Raw genomic sequence first — 20,522 nt, forward strand, 5'->3', positions numbered from 1 at the left:
GACCACTGGGCGACTGGAGTTCAGCGTTTGTTCGTACAAAGCTCAGCCTTCTCTAGCCACCCAGGCCGACCCCCCCCCCCCCCCCACCCCCCGCTCCCCCACCTGACATGGCAGCAGGAAAAGGAGCTTCACAGGAGACAAACTGACCAGGGAAGCTGCGAGCTGCTAGTTCAGGAGCGGACTCAAGAAAAGGAAAAGGCCACACGAGATCCAGGGCCGGACGGTGGAATCGGTACATACTGTAAGTCAAAACGGACACAACTCCTTCGATGGCCTGTGAACTCAGAAGGCAAGTTTCACTTTGAGACGGGCAGCTGCTGAGCCGAGAAGCACCACCCTGCTACAGCATGTCCTGCCTCCCCCCATAGTGAAGCACAACCCAGTGCAGCCACTCTCATGACAGTCTCTTCGCCTTGTCTCAATCTGTGTGTGTGTGTTTGAACTTGACACATACCCATGAAACAGTGACCATGGACACTGGGTAAAAAAAAAAACACACAGGGGACATGCATAGCTTCCCCCAGACTGTAACTGTACATTATACATGCCAGACATGAAAAACTGGAGGATAACAGTATAGGCTTAACCTATTGTTACGCATCATTAACATAAGTTCAAGGCAAAGCCAGTGCTGTAAACGAGGTGCCACAGAGGAACACCTAGATGCTGAGGCCCCAGAGGGAATATCAGCAGTGCACATACAGGCAGGGCTGCTCAGAGCTGGGCAAAATGCTGGAGGACAAATAGAGGACAATTAAAAGGACTGAAAACACTGGCAAAAAAAGTATGTCTGCATGGCATGAGCTCTGCCCCCATCACCAGAACAGAACTCTGAGCAGCTCAGCTACCAGGCACTAGGGAACCTGGTAATAGCCTGCCATAAAGATTCTGAAATGTTTCTGGGGGGGGGGGGGGGGGGTAACAGGGTGATGTGTGAATGACAGGCCATTAGCTGGAGGAATCAAGACGCAAGCAGATCTCCTCCAGCTTAGCGCGTCTCTGCATGTATGGCGGCTTTACACACACAGCCTTTGGTCACGCCAATTCAAACACACACATGCAGACACACACGCGGAACATTGCACCATTTCCATGATTCCTTTCGTTTGAATTCCTTTCTTTGAAAGGGACAAACGGGACTAGGTAACGCCTACTTTATCATCCAAGCTTCCCTACTAAACATTTTAGCAGCTGCTCAGTGATCACCTGATCTCTGACCCATGATTGTTGATCAATTACAAAATGCAGCAAACCAGCAATACCTCTAGACCATCATCTTCCATCTTTACTATAGGCCACAATTAGTAATATCAAAAATATCAATCAAAACTATATTAATAATCTTCATATTCGTCTTAAAACTATAGTTTTAGGTACATGCTGGGCAAACTCTAAACCCTGTGACTGGACAGCTGTCAAGCTCCTCCACTGTTCAAGTTTGGCTTGTTAGTGCATAAGCGAGGGCTGAGATTTAAACATTGTCTGTCAGCAGACGGGCCAGGAGACGATAACGCCATTAACATTTCTGTACTGATCCACGTCAAATGCCGCTCTAAACGTTTATCAGACCAGATAGGAGAGCTTTATTGGTATGGATGCTGCCGCTTTGCCGCGGAAGTCCTGCAACGTGCAGGTGACAGAGCAATGCGATCGCAAGAAGCAAAAGTTGCCCAAACGTGCAGAAATTAATCAACAGCCCACAACATCCCTAGCTTTCACCTACATACAGTACAGAGACCTAAAATAAAAATCAACATTTTTTAATATCAAGTTTGTTTCATCCATTTGTAAAAATAAGTTCTTTAAGTGTGGGTAGGGCAGGACCACACCTCACCTTATTTCAATAGGTTTCTGTCAGGAAGGTAGTACGGAACTATTCTAGAATGATTGAAAGGAGCAAAACTCAGGTCAGGGATATTAACTCCTTTAACACGTATGGATACCGCAGGGAGGAGATTCAAGCAAGAGAGCAAAAAGCACGAAACATGCAAGGGGGCCTATTTAGCAAACATTTTGAAGCTTCAAAAACCCCTGAAATAGCACCATGACAACATCCTCGCATATGTGCACCATAAACCTCAAAGCTTTGTATTTATATAGTCTCTCCTACAAAAATACGAGTGCCCTTTTTAGGTTCATTAAGGTCCTGCAGAGTGTCATGCAGTCTCTCACAAAGAGCACGTCTGTCCCGCCAAGTACTCGGCCACACCCCTTCAGAGCAGAGGAAGTCGCGTAAGAGCGGTGAACAAAGGCACGCGGTTTTCTGCCATCTCCACCGATGCAAGCTCGGACGGTAACGCTTGGTCATGGATCGGGTTCGTGCAGAAAAGAAGCTGGATGTCATCTGGCAAAAGGGTTCATACTGGTATAAACGTGTTCAGCCGAACAGTGCAGGGTTTCAAATAAAGCAACTATGGTGCTCCGGTTAGGCTGTAAAGCTAGATCCCAAAATGCTGTAGGCTGCACGGAGAAGTCTACTTCCCCAAAACAGGGAATACATACATACATGTACAAAAATCAAGTTCTTTATGTTGAACACTCCTGGGGCAACAGGTGGGCTATATCAGAAGGGGGGGGGGCAATACCATCATGTCCAGCATGAAAACATGAATCAAAAGAAAAAAAACAGAAGGGGGACAAACACCAAAAACAAGAAGTTTCAGTTTTCAAAGTCATTCATTCTGTGATTGCCTACTCAACATTCCTCTATTTGGATTTAAAAAAAAAACCCAGATTTGATCTGGGATCCTTTATTGCAGAGAGACCTACTAGAGCAGTGGTTCTCAAACTCGGTCCTCGAGATCCACTGCCCTGCTTGTTTTCCAGCTATCCCTGCCCCACACACAAGTCCCAGCTGTCTTTCAGCTTCTGATTGACTGAGCACCCCTGATCCAGGTAATCAGAAGCTGAAAGACAGCTGGGACTTGTGTGTGGGGCAGGGATAGCTGGAAAACAAGCAGGGCAGTGGATCTCGAGGACCGAGTTTGAGAACCACTGTACTATGCATGTAACTTTGCATGCAAAGTGTTGGGAGAGGGTTAAAATCACAAGACAGAGTGAACACAGAAGACAGAGCTCATTAGCGACCAGGCCCTTTTCACACAGCATGCCCCGCGTGTGCATGCACGCGCACGTGCGACCTAGTGATTGTGGTCCCACTGTGGAAGGGTTAAACAGCCCAATGCTCCCACTAACCTGCACAGAGAGGAGCTAAAGTGCTTGATGCCAGTGGCTCCTTCTTGTGGTGCCAATGGCCAAAAGAAAAAAGAAAGTATATATTTACCTCCCTGTGCAATTAGTGGCAGGAATTAAGGTTTACCATAAGACAAAAAAAATTTGATGTGCTAGTTACTAGTGAGATTTCAGGAACAGGCACACTCATGTCACATGACGAGAACACTGTAACCACATGTGCAGGAGCCTCATGCTTCCTGCAGGGGGCAGGGGTTTGGGGTTTATCGGGATGTAGCCAGCCCTTTGGCTGCCCCAGGAATTAGCACATCTCACCAATACCTGGTGCTAATGAGACCCGAGCCTCCCTCCTCAATGCTGGCCAGCTTCTACTGACTCCATGAGTCTGCCTGTGGTTTTGTTCAGGAGCTCCAGATTCAGCAGAAATCTCAAAATCTCCAAGCAGGTCTGATGACCAGCCACCAGCCAGGAACTAGAAAGCAGCCCATCTCTGCAGAATAGGCATGTAAGGTTCGTCTGCCCCTTGAGGCTGCTTACACCAATCCACTTTCGCGTCAGGTCAAAATAAAATAAGCATCTGCATTTCTTCAATGCAACAGGAGCCACATAGTTGCTTTATCAAAGTTCAAGTGAACTGTAAAATACAGCAATGACATATTACTCCTAAAATATACATACACATACATATGAAATTCATATATACGTATATATATAGGAAGTGAACAGGAGCCCAAGAGGTGGGAAGGTGCATGCAGGCTTGGTTTACAGGTCCCTCCCACCACGGCTTGGGATGCCCTGGGGATCAGACAGACAGAAGCAGAGCCAGGAGCCACAGACTGAATCCGAACAGCCACAGGCCCCTGCCTCTAAAACGAGCTTGATGCTAAAGAATCATGTGCTTGCCAGAGAGCATATACTGTATATATTTATATTTATATAAGTGTGTAGTCTTAGGGATTTAAGTAATAACTAAAACGATAGATAGTAACGCGTGTGTCTGGTTACACCCTGCCTGTTGCCAAAATTCCAGCCCCAATCCCACCCCTTAAACCTGACCCTGCCCCCCAACCCAAGGCCCATCGAGAGAACCCCACAGGTGGCAGACCAGAACGGTAGCTTGACGTTGCCAACAGGTTTTGTCGTCGCCTCCTCCTCCGTTACGAAGCAAACGAAGGAACAGGCAGACGAGCACTGGAGACAGGAACCATGAGGCAAGGGCCACGACCCTCTCTGCACCCTCCATGCAGCTGCAGGCTCTACTTGACCTTGAGCGGCTCGCGCTCCAACCAGCGCACGCGCACCTTCTGTTTGTAGTGATATTCCTTAAGGAAGTCCTGCAGTGTCGAGGGCAGCGGCAGGCCGCCAATGCCGTCGTAGGTGGTGCGCCGGCAAATAGCAGCGCGGGCGAGGTGCTGCAGGCTAAACGGGAAGGTCCGGTGCAGCGGCGAGGTCAAAAGCGGCTCAAAAAACATGCAGGAGCTGGGGTCTTTGTAATGCTCCAGCAGGCCAGTCACCGTGGACGAGTGGAACACGCAGGGGTCGTGAGCGTCGAAGCTGAAGTTATGGTTCCACTGCTCAATGCGGGCGTGCAGCGAGCGGTTGTAGCGCCGGAAGCTGACGGAGAAGAGGTAGTCCTCCTGGGCCGAGTCGCGCAGAAGAAAGGTGCCCTCGGGCTTGCCCTCCAGCAGCGCCTCTGCTTCATAGCGGTCCATCACACCCCAGTAGCATGGCAACCCAGTGATCTGCAGCAGGTCCGGTACCAGGCAGTGGATGTAGTCGATCTGCGTGTGCACCTTCCAGGGGCCCTGTCGGCTTGAGTGGCCATCTCCAGAGGTGTGCCTCTGCTTCGGCCGCCTCGGCTGCAGGCACAGGGTGGTAGAGTCCTCCTCTGAGTCACACTCTGCTGGCTGGGTCGCCACTGAGGCCCCCCGATCCCAAGGCACTGGGCCCACTTGCCACAGCCCTGCCGTCCCCGGGACTCTCGCTGATTCCCGGTGCCATCTTGGGCCCGAGCTTGTACAGGGAGCCAAGCTGTGCCGTAGCCTCAAAAGTATGGATCTGGGCATTGGGCGGTGGGTCGACCCCCTCTTCGATGCTAAGCCGACGCCGCTCGCGCAGACGCTCCTCCTCGTCTTCTGGAGAGGCATGTGTCGAATCGAAGGCATCCAGAAGTGTGGTGGAGGACTGTGGGCTGACCGGTGCTGTGTGCTGCTTGATCAGGTGCCACTTGTGGGCCAGGTCTGAGCCAGGGGGAAAGGGGCACTTTTCTAGCATGAGCTCTGTCAAGTGGATCTTGCGTTTGGAGGCAAAAAGTGTCTTGGTGGTGCGACTGCGCAACCGCAGAGGCAGGCAGAGCCCAACTGTGTCATGTAGCCGCTGGCGTAGTGAGCGTCCACCTCCTGAATCAGTATCACAGATGGAACTGACGCCGTAGCGCCGCTCACGGCGAGGGGCACCACTGCGGGATCGGCAAGGCCGTTTGTCTGCCTCCAGCGAGCTCTGCGTCTTCGTTGAGCACGAGTGTTTCTTCTTGCCGCCCCAAGGTGCATGGCGTGAGTACGAGTCCCTCCGTGCCAACAAAGTGCCCTCTGGGCCACGTCCATCCTCCGCCTCTTTGTCAATGGAAATCTCCACTATTTGGGGAGCGTCTGAGACGCAGTTGTGACCCCGACGTGCCCTTAACCCCTCGGTTGCCAGAGGGATCGGTGACAGACTCCGGCTGGGGCTGGTAGCCCTGGGGGCCAGAGAATCCATAAGCCGTATTCCCCGAGCAGGGTCGACCACGCAGCGGACAGAGCTGGCCTCTGGGCTGGAGCTGCTACGCCCAGGGCTCTCTGTGTGGAATAGGGTGTGGCATCGATTCTTCAGGTTGCTCCACATCTTGCCCACTTTCTCCATTGACTGTGGGACCAAGATCTATGAAAGAGAGAGACAAGACTGAGGAGGTGACCTTATAAATATCTCCTAGGTCATGAACACCATGGACTACTGCAGGACTCCTCAACTCCTGGGGGACCAGAATCCAACACAGTTTCCAGATTTTTCTGCTCAAAAACTGTTGGATTCTGGTCCCCCAGGACCGGAATTGGGGAACCCTGCACTACTACGGGCATTTACTAAATCCAAAGCTACCTCAGTGTATCTAACATCACTATAGGGATACAAGTCAAGTAGCAATAGTAGCACATTAATACTCAGCATCTTCTCAGCCTTCACAAATAGCCCGTGATCCAAATGTGAGGAAAATCAGTTTTCCCCTATTGACTTTTGGAGTCAACCAAATGCACATCAGCAAGAGAGGGCTGCCATGGGTTTAACTAATCCAGGTGACAGATCTGTTGCTAACTGGACATGCCAGGTCTCTGTGTATGACTATCCATGGTTTCATGCATTAATCTATGCATGTATGCATGTTTGTGTGTGTGAAATTTAGGGGGTGGCACCAGACAATCTATTCCATTAGGTTGATTGAGCCATCCTATCTGACAATAAGAACCAGATCAAAGAATAATGTAAATTCTTAACAAGGTGCATTTTTAGAATGCTAGCGATGACATTTTTCTGGATGTCATTAAACTTGCTTACTTATTTAAGACCCGAGGTTTCTCAAAGAGGCACTGACAGCCAATAAAAGAGAAGCTAAGAGACAGACCAGCTCCTCTCATACCTCTGTCTGGCCTGCTCCTTGCCCCAGAGTTCCTGGTCATAAAATAGAAGTAGGGTGGGGGGTTAGTGTGCAAAAGCGTGTGAGAGTCGGGGGCAGTGGCAGCAATCCAGGAACAGACCGAGTGAAGTGTTGCCAGGCAGACTTGGAGGGACGCAAGGCCACAGCTAAAAATGTACCCATAGATCAGCTCCCAGCTGATCTGCTGGTATGTACTGTATTACAGTGCCAGTCTGGGCCGGCCTACCCCCACCCTGCTGCGCGACACCTCCAGGCTAAGCTTGCAAGGAGCCACAGGGTCTGACCTAAAAGCTGAGGGGAGCAGGGGGGTGGGAGTTAAACCGAGGCACATGCAGGTACACGTGCGCTGTGTGTGCATTCGACTAGCAAGGATTCTCTCTGGCACCATTTCACTTATCACCACCAATCTGGCCCTGAAGCACCAATTAGGGGCTCTCAGCCAGGCACACAGAACCTAAGCAGACTCGTCTTGCCCTACTTTGCAGCGTCAGACTGGATGAAAATGCGTCTTGGCCACAGGGTGTGCAGACCATTCAGGTCGGACCTTTTGCCTCACAAATCACATCTGCGCAGAGAGCTTTACACAGAGCGTTACAGGCCCCAGAAACAATCACTAGCAAACCCACTTAAGATATCTAGCCTATTATTAGCTATACATAGCTTGTTAGCTATTTAAAATACTCTCACTAACTGGATTCCCACACTGCATGCTGTAATGATTATTGCAACATTTCAGCAAACTCAACTGTTTCTGACATTAATAGCTATAAATAGCAACAAGAAAAATACAGCCAGTCATATCACATAACATCAGTGTATTATCTGCCTATATCCCTAAGTCTTCATTGTACAGTTTGTAGCCATTACATCTAATTCGACTTTTATTTACATATTTTAAAAAAGCAATAGACATTTCAACAAAAAACATGCCTGAAGTCTAGCCCTGCCCTGGAGCCCGCTCTATAAAACTGCACATTTGTACCAATGCCCCCTCTCCGAAAGGTGTCCTCCCAGTCAGTCACATGAGACCCTGCCATCCCATTCTTGATAACAGCATAATGGTCTGTCCAAAGTGGCGTTTAAAAACGGAGCAACCAGGGTTCCATTCATTTCATTAAAGGTTGAGTCTCTCTCTCTCTCTCTCTCTCTCTCTCTCTCCTCTCTCTCTCTCTCTCTCTCTCTCTCTCTCTCTCTCTCTCTCTCTCTCTCTCTCTCTCTCTCTCTCTCTCTCTCTCTCTCTCTCTCTCTCTCTCTCTCTCAAACTCCAAAGCACATGCTGGATGGGCAAAACTGACTATTAGCGAAATGAAATAAAAAAGTATCCCATGCAGCACATTGTGGAGGAAGAGCAGGCCCCCCCCCAAGCGAAACCTTTCAGTGCTGACAGGGAGCGAGCGCCAGTGAGCCGACACGTCCACACCCTGGGAATTTCGAGCAGTATTAGTCATCAGCCCAGAAAACGCTGAAGTGGACATCGTGGCCTTAGCATAAACATGCTACAAACCCACTGTGTGGCGTGTCCAATGCTGGTGCACCACCCCCCTTGAACAACCCCACCCTGAAGCAATACCAAAAAAAATACCACCACTGCGACGTCAACCATGACAACCGCAAAAATCTATGTACAAGGCGGCAGAACATTACATTATATCAACTCCATTATACATCACTTCCTTAAAATGCATCACCAGAGCATGTGGTGAGAAAGTGCTGTGACTGGATAGCATAAGAAAAAAACCCTAGGGAATAGCATTAGGGATAGCCATGTTGTGCCGGAAAAAGGGGGAACTTGACTGCAGACCATAACATCACCAAAGGAACAAAGACCAGCTCGACATTTCTTCCTGTTGGCGAAGTGGCCTTGATGACACACAGCACAGCCTGCGGAGTAGCCAGACAGCATCTCCGTCAGTCAAGGTGTCAGGGGTCAAAGTAGGACCCTCAATGTCTGCCATGTGGAAAGCCCTGTAAATAAGCTTAAAAAGCAGGAAGTCTCAGTGACCCAGCCCAAGCTGTCCAGACAATGCCAGATGTAAAACAAGTTAAGCTTCAACTCAGTGCAACTTGCTAGTTTTCACACACATCATCCAAAGTAATGGGACATTTCTATTGTTAGTCAGATCAAAAACAAATGCCTAACTTTAAATGTCTTACGCTTATATTAGATTGATTTAATACAAAAACACAGGACAATCAACCAAAAATGCAAACTGAACCTGTCATTCTCACATAAAAAAATTTCAATTTTTCAAAAGTAGAAAACCCATAGGTACTCCTCTCATCCTAATCTGCAGAAAAGTGGAAAAGTACAGCCTGTGAGGCAGTTTCACATGATGTGAGTGTGGGGGCGCGGGGGGGGTGGTCTTGCAGTTTCAAACAGGAAGTATCTCCTTCTGCTGAAGCAGTTGGACAGGAAAACTGCAAGCTGGGCTCCGATCAGGATAAAGCAGAGCCCAAGCCGCAGTGTTAAACCAGAGCAAGAGGGGGGCTTTAAACTGGGACATAGAGCCAGTCCTGGTTCTATGTAACCACGGTTGGGGTCTTGTTCATAAAGGGTCCCAAGGTGCAGAAAACAAGCAGCTGCTGAAGTAGATGCTCCAGTGGGAGCATGTCTGCAGGAGACTCCAGGACAGAATGCAGCTGTTACTCTACTTCCCACTCCCCCTCTCGCACACACATGCACCTACTAACTCTCCCTGAGGTTATAAAAGGCTGCTTAGTAATCAGTTATGATGAAACACTACAGATCCTGTCTTTGAGCATGAAGAGCTCGGCAGTCTTAGTGAAGGTATTGGCCGCAAGAGAATAAGTCCAATTTCAATTCCTCTTCCATTTCAGAATATGTAAAACAAACACACATGCAATTCTCTTACTATATTTTCTGTGCAGTGATGTACACTCACATAAAAACCAAACTGGAGTTCATAGTGCCTTAGGACGGAGCGCTTAGCTATAATTGTTTCTCTAGGGGCAACCCCCACTTCCCCTCCACAAAGGAAGAGGACTTGCACAATTCTTTCTCCTCCCCGAGTCGCCTGGGCTTTCAAAAGGCAGCAATGCGGTGCAGGAGAAAGCGTTGCCAGAGAACCGTCCCAGCACCCCCACCCAGAAAAACTTACTGGGCCCAAGCTTGAGTTCAGTAAAAGGGAGGGGGGGGGGGACCATCCAGTCAGAGTTCAGGCTTAGTCACCCATTCAGGGAATGTGTGAAATCACATCGTTTTCCAGGTTCGACTAGTCAGGCTTCCCTCCAACCTACATATTCAGAAGATCGATCTCTCTCTCGCGCACGCTCGCGCGCACACGCACACACACACACACACCTGACCAGTTCCTTGATACACCAACCATTTCCATGCTAATGTGTCCTCCTTTAGTTATCCATGAAGAGACATCTTCTGATTGTGCCCAGAGAAAGCAGCAATGAGTGACAGACAGCAAAAGTGACGGTCTAGAGTGGAGCAACCATTTATACACCTGATCACCAATGACTGAAAGAACAAAGAGGTCCAGGTCCAGATTCTCAACTTCCCCCAGTTTGGCAAACAAATGACATTATACTAAAAAAAACTAATAATTGATTAAACAGAGAAAATACAGAGCAGAGAGACATACAAAAATGATTCACATACATCCTAAATGATGTAATATTCCTGCACAATTCACAATGCTGTGGTTTCAACTCAAATCACAACAAAACATATGCAAGAGGAGGATTTCACAAGTTCTTGAATTTTTGTGATGGCTTCCTCTGCTGACTAAGTCAACCTGAATGAATGTGTCAGCATCACCATGTGCCTGTATCCTGTCTAACACCTTTGGCTGCGGATCATTACAACCTAAATGACACACTACTGGAAATGAATTCATTTATCGATAAAATACATGAAGCAACCCAAGCACTAGAATTGCAATAAAGCCATTTGTCCATGTCAAGAGTCCAGTGCTCTCCTATTGGTGAATAGTGTATTTGTGTGCGTTTTTTTTTTTAATACAAAGTCAGGACACGTGAGGGGTTTGGGCTGGCTTTGCCCTCTAGAAGAGGTCGGAAATCTGGACACTACCACAAATGCTGTAAAGGAAACCACTGCGTCAGCCTTTTCACTCTAGCAAGGCACTGATACTGCAACGGGGGAGGGCGAAAAGGAAGACAATACACCTGCTGTAACTGGACAACACCATTTTCCAATGAGCAAACAAAACAGACCAAAAGTATGGGAATGACCATTTTTAACCCTTTTTTGCTCCACGACCCACACTCATGTCTTTTTTTTTTTTTTTACCAGACTTATCTGTCCGACATTTTAATATCAGGCTGAAACCATCTTGGGAGGTTGGGCCTCCCACTACTTTTTCCATGCAGGTTACCACTTTACCTTACCCAAGCTTTGCTTTTCATGTATCCACAAAAAAAACTCAAATATGCAAGTAGGCCAGAATTATAGAAAACAGAATCCCCTCCCAATCCCATTACCAACAAGTGGCTACATTTTATAGGGATAAATATTAGTCTTTCAACTTGGAAGCTTGACTTTGTTCACTTTGTCATCTCATAGGTCATTATGCTTAAGATGGGAATTAACAGGTTGATGCAAAGAGCTTTGGCTTTCCAGACAGAATTAACAGCAAACGCGCACCTTTTGCTAATGTGAGGAAAGCAGAAAATCTAGTGAAGCAATATTTCACTTTACAGAAGCTGAGATCATCATCCTTAGAGCTAGTCTGTATCTCTTCAAAGCAAATTAACTTTATTGTATCCAGTCACTCATTCCAAAGCTATATTCGTGCTGCTTTCTTATTTCACCTGAAAAATTTAAATTACAAAAGCAGATTTACAAAGCACCATAGGGTAACGCTGTCACAGCTAAGCATATACACAAATAATGGACAAATGCCATAGGGAAAAAAATCATGGGAAGAGTTACACTCAATCAACTGCAGACCTTCAGCACCGACTAACAAAGGCAGTGAGAAAGAAACACCGACTTAATTGTTTGGCTGCTTCAAAACTAGCAAACAGTACAAATTTGAAAATCCAGGGGAAAAAACCATCAGAATACAAACAAATCTGTCAATAGAGGCAATGCTGCAAAACTTGATTCTGCGATGCTAAAAGATCGAACGGCTAGGTTTGAACATCTAAAACTAACTGCTGCCAATTGCCCTAAATGGACAAAACTGTACAAGAACAACAGTGCAGCTTTTTCTAGACAGCTGACAGCAAAGATGCTGTTTAAGCTCAGTCCTGCTTCCTGGGATAAGCAAAAAAACAATTTATAACAGTTTAGGGTTGTTACTAGGGCTGTGAGATATGACAATATGTCATGTCATGATACAAGTCACGTCATATCCCAATAACGATAAATATCACAGCTGCACCTCATATTTATGGATTCATTCTACAGATCAGCTGCAGTAGGAATTGCACAAAAATTTACAAATAAGGAGCAAGGTCACAAATGTAACATGATCCACGAATAGATGGGAAGTGATCCACAATCGTCGCACGTATCGTTCTTAAAAGGTGAATGCGTACTTGCGTACCAGTTATGTGCACCCCTGCCTATAGGAGACAATGCACGCTATGTAACTTTCATATATGTGTTTATTAATAACTGCCCTGTGTCAATTCACCGTCAGCAATTGTAAACAAGACAGCTGGGCTGAATAACATATTTAAAGGTGAGGTACACACAAAAATATTGAAATATTAATTTATTCGCCCATAAAGACAACCGGAAAATTAAGGGCTATTATCTTGCTTTCGTTGAAAGATATTACAGCCAGAAAACTGAATATAAAAATAACTTTACTGCAGTGTCATAGTTAAACCGGAACCCACTTTCAGGTATGCCTCCCTGGTGTTCTCGCTTGATGATGGATGTGGGGATATGCAGATCTATACTGATGTATTTAAGAAAGCGGGTCGAGTTCAAACCTTAACAGCAAATGGCAAGTGGACAAGTGTAGTGGGATTGCAAAAATATTAAAAGTGAACAAAACTATTTAAAAAAATATTTTCCCACAAAGACCTCTTAAGCGCTCCGTAGAAGTACAAACTGAACAAAAATCTACAAATCAATACAAAGGGAAGTCAAATGTAACAAGATCCACAAATATGCAGGAGGTGATCCACAAATGTGCAAAACATGTTTTACGCGTAATAATCTCTCTATTTTCGTGAATATCATTTAACACAACACAAAAAAAATACATATTTGAGAATAGTTAAATATTTGTGGATCATGGTACATATTTGTGGATTTTCTTCTGCAAGTTACAAATAAAGTCCAATAAAAACCTCCAAGTGTCACATTCAATATGGTGGCGTATAACCCTGCAAAACTGCTATCAAAATGATAAAAAAAAAATGTTGCCATAAATAGTGTATTTTGAGATACCACAAAATAAATTATTAGAACGGATGATTTTTAGTTCATCACCCGATATATATCATTATATTGCACGGCCTTGGCTGTTACAATTATTTTAATAATCGCGTATTCGACCGATTAATCTGACGATTCATAATCATTCATAATCAAGATTCATAATTCAGTTTACCACCTCTGCTTTTGCACGAGCACTGCATGCGATCTCAGACAACTGTATTGCATATTGCAGAGTAATTGGAAAGGAAAATTTAAAAACCGATGCTTTTTAATAATCCAGTAACCGAGTAATTCTGACAGCTCTATACTAGTAATAAACATCTAGCACAATTAGTACTCTTTCTAACACTTAGTAGTAATCTTTCTAACACTTTCCAATAAGATCAGCATATCAAACTAATGGCATGGCAGTACAGATGAAGCTAGCTGGTGGATAATGCAACCAATATGCTTCAAATAAGTCCACTATAGCATTTGACAAACTACTTTAAGATACTAGATGGCCCACCAGGTAAGTATAAGACTCTTTGGGGACCAAATAAATGTATTCACCGAAAAACCAATGAAACACATAAATTGCTTATTGACAAAATGGTGATGACATAACTAATTATCAACAATCTGACTGAATTACACCTAGCGTTTACCACTGGGCAGGACATATACAATAACTGTTAGGAAAAGGCTTTCAATAATTTAAAAGTTTTGACATATTCTTACCTTAACTCACAGTAATTTCCCCAGGAGATCTTATTACTCTTTGCTTTCAAGAGACATGAGGCCTTTTGTGACTATTCATTGTGTCAGGCCCATTCAGTGGGTGTTTATTCATAGGCCACTCAGAAAAGGTAAAAATTACGGATGAATGCATACAACTACAAAATGGATATCCATGCCGTTTCTGCCTCGACCAAGCAGAATTAGGGGAATGGTGGTTTGCGGTCATCAGTGGGAGACCCCCAATCAAATGTCTTGAATGGCTGCCAGTGTCAACTGATCTCTCTATATGAAAATTCATCTCCATGCAGCTTCTCACATGGTACTCTACAACACTCACTCTACACCCATTTCCCTGAATATTCTACAAGTAACGCACAGGCGCTTGCTCATAGTTTTTCCATTCTGACAGCGCACGTATGTACAACTATATCTCTTTGTTAATGCACATACAAACACCCAGGGGCATGTAAAAGTCCCACAGCTTTGGAATTGCACAGAACTGACTCAGACGAACGTCATTTGAAAGTATACTTAATAGGAACAAACATGATACAATACATAATGTCAGTTTCACCCACTCCCCACATGTGGTCAGACAACTCGGCGGTCTGGCTTTTCTCTAGTAGCTCACATGCAATTAAACAGCAACTATGTTTTCCTGTTGTAGGTCAATAGCTGCAAGAAAGATCCTGACAAAAAGGCAGCTTACAATTTTGTATCTTTTTCACAGTAAACACTGCTGTGTCTACACAGGTTGACATGCTTCTCTCCCTAGTTTGCAACAGCGGCTGAGTTGTCATCACAAATGCTGCTCGTTAATTTAAAAGACAGAACAGAGTAAATATCAAGCCTGTACAGTTCTCCCTAGTTCAATGGGAAGTCCTGGCGGTGGTTAAAGTCGTCAATGTCACCACTGATCCCAAGGCTACTTTCAGAACAAGCTAAATTTCAGCCTTCTGGTTCCTATGTATGGGGCAGCATGGTGGTGCAGTGGTTAGCACTGTTGCCTCACACCTCTGGGAGCCGGTTTCGAATCTCCGCCTGGGTCACATGTGTGTGGAGTTTGCATGTTCTCCCCATGTCGTCGTGGGGTTTCCTCCGGGTACTCCGGTTTCCTCCCACAGTCCAAAAACATGCTGAGGCTAATTGGACTTGCTAAAATTGCCCGTAGGAATGCATGTGAGAGTGCATGGTGTGTGAGTGTGCCCTGCGATGGGCTGGCCCCCCATCCTGGGTTGTTCCCAGCCTCGTGCCCATTGCTTCCGGGATAGGCTCCGGTCCTCCTGCGACCCAGTAGGATAAGCGGTTTTGGAAAATGGATGGATGGATGGTTCCTATGTGTTCCAGATCGTTAGTTCCTTCCAAATTCCTTGCAGGTGGGCATGGAAACAGGAAGGGCTGTAAAGGTACTCATTTGTAAATTAAAAAAGGAAGGAGCTAGGGAGGAATTGTTTGGTAGCACCTCAGATGAATCATCCAAAGTGGTGTGGGGATGTAAAAAGTAGTGGGATTTGCTTCTCCAGATACTACTTCAGTTAACAACTGAGCGATCTTCCAGTCACACTGAATAAGGGACTCTTTATGTCAATGGTAACCTCCTGATAGTTGTGTTAAATTCTCTCTTACATGACCATTTTTCAAAGAGCAGGTAGGCTAGATTATAGGATGCTTCTCTCCATTATATCACAAGCAACAACCTTGTTTTTCAGGGAACCCAAGAGTGGTACCTCTTTGTTCCTTCTACCAATTATTCTAAAGCAGGGGTGGCCAATCTTATCCACAAAGGTCCGGTGTGTATGCAGATTTTAGGGATAACCTTTAGGTCAGCTGTTCAAACCCAGGTGTGAGGACTCTTCAGCCAATCAGTCCTCTAATTAGTGACCTAATTAGGAAGCTGCAATGAAAACCTGCATGCACACCAGGATAAGATGGCCGCCCCTGTTCTAAAGGTTTCATAGCTGAAGCTTCTAGGATCAAAAAGATCTGCTCATCAAGAAGCTTTAATTAAAAAGGAACAATGCATTTTCTAGAGCTATCTTCAGGTATTGGGTTAGAAAAACAGGTAGCTCACTTAAATCAGCGTTTATGACTAACCTGAAGCTAACAACCTTTGCCAGATGCAGCCAACACTTTGCAGCAGAGAGTGATTCGAGGGCAAAGAAACAGTGCAGGGTACTTACCCACAACCTTCTACTGCCATACAAATACGTCCGTACAGATATTCTAATTTAAGTTAAAAAACAATTGAATACATGCCAAAGCCACACCAGAAATTCTGAAAGGTTCGCATAGTAAATAAATGGCACAACTTTTTGTGGTCTTATGGTCTTCTTATAGCTCATACCGTGCCTAATGAACAAATGACAGAAATATATCAAGAAATGCACAGAAACAAAACACAATAAGGGAGTAACAGGTGCAAACTTCAGCTACACTACTTTTCTCCCAAACGGGGACAGGGGAAAAACCATGAGCTTCTTCACCCCTTAAAAACCACAAGATAACATCACGGTTACACTGTAGATATACAGAAAGGCACCTTGCTACAAGTTTTTAATATTTTAACTGAGGATAATGAAGAAACTAAAGACTGAAAATGGATAAATTTTCATATAGTATTTCTGTAGCATAAGAGCAAGACGAAGCCACAGACTCAAAAACTAAAGCTGCCCCAGCAAACTATTTTTAAAAAGTTGCTTCATATTATCCTCAAACCTTTTTCTCATGAAGCCTCCAGGCAGATGATCAAGAACAGACTAGGCTCGAGGCTCCATCAGTGCCACCTCCACATCATACACTGGCACTCATGTCGGCACGCTGCATTATTTTACAGACGCAATAAGAAATAAGCAATTTTTACAACAGATCATAGACTACAACAGTTCACCTCCAACCTTTTCTCCGCCAGACTGCACATCTATCAGGCATTTTATTTACAACTACACAGCGCTTATCTGCATACCCCAGCCCAAAAGAAAAGATGATCCCAAGAAACAATTAGAATACACCTCTGACATGCAACATCAGCACCAGTACAGACGGCACTGTTGGGCAATATACTGTGAATGTTATATTCAATGAGATAAACCATAACTGTCATTCCAGGGCATGTAGTAATATGGCCAAAACATTCTAGAGCACTACTTAATTTAAAAAATTATATTTCTAATCATAGTACGCAAAATTCTTTAAACAAAAACTGTGTGGGTAAGATGCTACCAGGTGTCCACTGAAGATATCACATATTCACCACCTTAACTGTGCTCTGGATCTGGATTACTGTTGAACGACAGGTGCTGCAATCAGTTGATGGTGAAAGCATTTTTGCTTCATTAGTGGGAGGTCAATTCCTCCTCTGACAGACTATAAACATCAATAAGCCAACAAGATTCCAGAACTTTGTTATTAAATTTTCTAAGAAACAAACATCAGGGATATTTTAATCTAATGAGGCTGAATTTCAGGGGCAAAGAACATTAGGGAACTGTAATCTAATGAACAAGTCAAACTGTAGGATGGCCCCCCCATCCTGGCCCTGCCACACACCTGTAGCTTCTGGCACAGGTTCCAGACCCCTACGACGAAGTGGATATGGAAAATAAATGGATGGAAGTCAACCTGTATCTGATAAATCCATGAGTTCTGTTCACCAAGCTTATCCCTTTATTACCCTGAGATTCAATGGATGATACATGTTTTAATAGAGCACCCGCAATCAATCTTCCTGACTCAGCCTAAAGCTTCACCACACGTACATCACATATGCAAAGGCATCGTAAGCCATGATCTCAAAACATCTCTGACCCATGTAAGCCATTCATAAATGCAACCACAAGCAGCAACAAGGGTTAAAACTATAACACAAATTAGCTTAAATGTTATTATTCTACTATAAATTAAAGGTAGAAATAAAGACTTCTGAAAAAGGAGATTTGTTCATCCCTGGCCTACAACAAGGGACACAGATATGGCAGATGCTAAACAGCTAACAGCATCCGGTACCAAGGAGAAGTTGATCAGCACCAGTCACAGTGCTGGTTCTCTGCTCCCCTCTCTCTATTCTCATTAGACAAGCCTCATTTCTGATCAGCCTGAAAAGGAAATGAAAGTCTCATGCACAACTTTTTAAACAATGAACACTAATGCCACTTAGCATCTGCAGTACAACAGGCCACTTCAGAAAAAAAAAAACTAGTTCCATTCTAAAAACAAATTTCTCTTAAAAGAATGAAAAAGCATGACTATGATTAAATATAGACACACACATGCACGCGTGCACGCACACGCACACAGAAAAAGGAAATCTGTTTCAGATTCAAGTCCCAAGCCTTGGCAATTATCATCTTTGGGTTTTCCATCTCAGCACTGGAACAGACCGTACTCGCCCGAAACCAGCCCTCCCACTGGCCACAGTGGCGGGTTGCAGCCACAATCGGAGGCCGCCATTTGCAATGTGACACACACGCTACACCACACCACAACTGTTTATCCACAGCTTTTTTAAAATAATAATTTAAAGCATAGCCCATCTTAACAAACCCTCACCCATGTGATCGAGCAATGAGAGGCACACACAACTATGATGACAAACGGATAGTTTTGTAAGAGCCAATCCAACCCGTTTGCCCGCTGCTCAAAAGTAGAGCAGCCTGCTGGTTGGAAGCTGGGGGCGTGGACAGCTGGAGCCCTTCGCTAACATAGCTCTCCATAAAACAATTCAGGTCTGGTAGCACCCTCTCCCAAGAGGATACTGTAAATATGGGCAATGTCCATTGAAAAAGGCTCCGTGGGTGCACCAGCATGAGTGGACATCAATTAAGTTCTACATTTCAGCCCTTGGGTCAGATACAGCAATCATCCTTCTTTCCCACAATGCAGCACACCCCCTCTCAGGGGACTCTAACAGTCCCAGACAACGTTGGAGAACAGACAAGATTACAGGAGGAAGTTCCCCGTCTTGCAACCCAGACAAGACTAAATGAGACATTTGCAGGGTCTCACACTCAGTGATATGAGGGGCAGCAAAAAGCGACCAGTTCTATTTCCTTCTAAGACGCAGGTGGCATACGCCATTAAAGTTCGCCTGGTAGGTCAGGTCAGGCAACAAACATCCATGCCAAAACTGCTTCCGAGGATGACTTTTTTTCCAAGAGAAAATAAAAGCTTCTTAAGTCTCCCAAGTCAACAGTGTACCCTAAAGCAAGCACATTCATTATTCACACCTAGCTGAAAACCTACAAGCCAGAGACATAAAAAAAACCACGAATTACACATACATCTCCAAACTGTGAAATGTCACTTAACAGGATGCATCCCTCATTACATAGAATAAACTTCTTACACGACGGACCTAAATTCTACAGTCTATTGAGGCTTGCCTGAAATAGAAGTCTCTTTAATATACATTTGTAACTACAAGAGTATTTAGAGCTTAGCATGTTATACAATAAATTAATTTCAAAATCATATTTAGGTCTAGTCCATCGTGAGCATAGTAACACAGACCGGGCTGCCACCACTAAAGCGAACTAATTCATTACCGAGAGATAAAATAATGAAGAGATGCATGACATGACAGATTTACTTTTAGTATTCACCCACTCTTTGAACATAAATACAGATATTATGCATTAGGTTAGATGAAAAGTAAACGCGTGAACCCTCTGTAAAAAAAAAAAAAAAGGCTGAAACACTTTAAAAGGCTACACCGCATCTAGGTAAAAACCACTTTTCTCCCTAGCTAGTATCCTAAGGGGATGCCAACATCACCCGCCGCAAACGGCGAAAAAGCGGCCCATTCCCCGGGATCGTGGGACAAAATCCAGACGCGGATTTTAGCTACATGCGGTTCTTTCACTTAATGTTTAAAAACGTTCATCTGGGAACCCGGGGAAGAAAATGTGTTAGGTGAAAGTGTTAAATTGTCGATTTCCTCTCATGTTTGCGGGGCATTAGCTCGTGTCAACGCGCTCGCAAGCTCAAGGCTAAACTGGTAGCCGACTAGACCCCCAGTCTAAAACGCATTTTAAATACCCCTTCATCATATTCTCAAAAAAAATGGAAAATACATGTACTGTACCTCTTTGCTTCTTTTTCCTCCCAAATTTTAACTGTTCTCTTTTGTCTGTAAAAAATGGCTATCAAAAGGAGCTAAGCACATATTCCCCTGACGATCCGTAGTGCCGATTAAAATACTAGAGCATACGACGGTCTCTTTCATTACTGTAGCTGATCTGAACTCATACCGCATACACTGCGGCTTCAATATAAAAAGTAACCGTAATTATTTTTTGGAAAACGCATTCCGTTCCCACGTCTCGACCACTGCTTCTCTCTCACCCGTGGTCTTCTCTCTTCCTGACAATATGACGGTCACCAAGAGAAGCCGAGAGAAGAATTGAGGAGGCGGACAGGGAGAGGGCGGGCGGAAAATGACCGACATAGAGAGAATCCTATTGGAAGGGGTCTCACAGGGGAACTTCCGGCCATCAGAGAGGATAGGGAGGGACGTCTCCTACTGTCAGTCAGTGACGG

At 45.0% G+C, this 20,522-nt stretch overlaps 1 protein-coding gene across 1 annotated transcript; it reads right to left on the reverse strand.

Annotated features, from left to right (window-relative positions):
- Nucleotides 1-3,171: 3,171 nt before the first annotated feature.
- socs5b (suppressor of cytokine signaling 5b) lies at nt 3,172-20,393 on the reverse strand. The gene is given in 3 exon segments (XM_049008066.1): nt 3,172-5,094; nt 5,096-6,108; nt 20,068-20,393. Coding segments are annotated over 2 exon segments (1,641 nt in total). The 5' UTR covers nt 6,091-6,108; nt 20,068-20,393; the 3' UTR covers nt 3,172-4,448.
- Nucleotides 20,394-20,522: the final 129 nt, after the last annotated feature.

This window comes from Brienomyrus brachyistius, chromosome 3 (assembly GCF_023856365.1).
Source record: "Brienomyrus brachyistius isolate T26 chromosome 3, BBRACH_0.4, whole genome shotgun sequence".
Classification (NCBI taxonomy): domain Eukaryota; kingdom Metazoa; phylum Chordata; class Actinopteri; order Osteoglossiformes; family Mormyridae; genus Brienomyrus; species Brienomyrus brachyistius.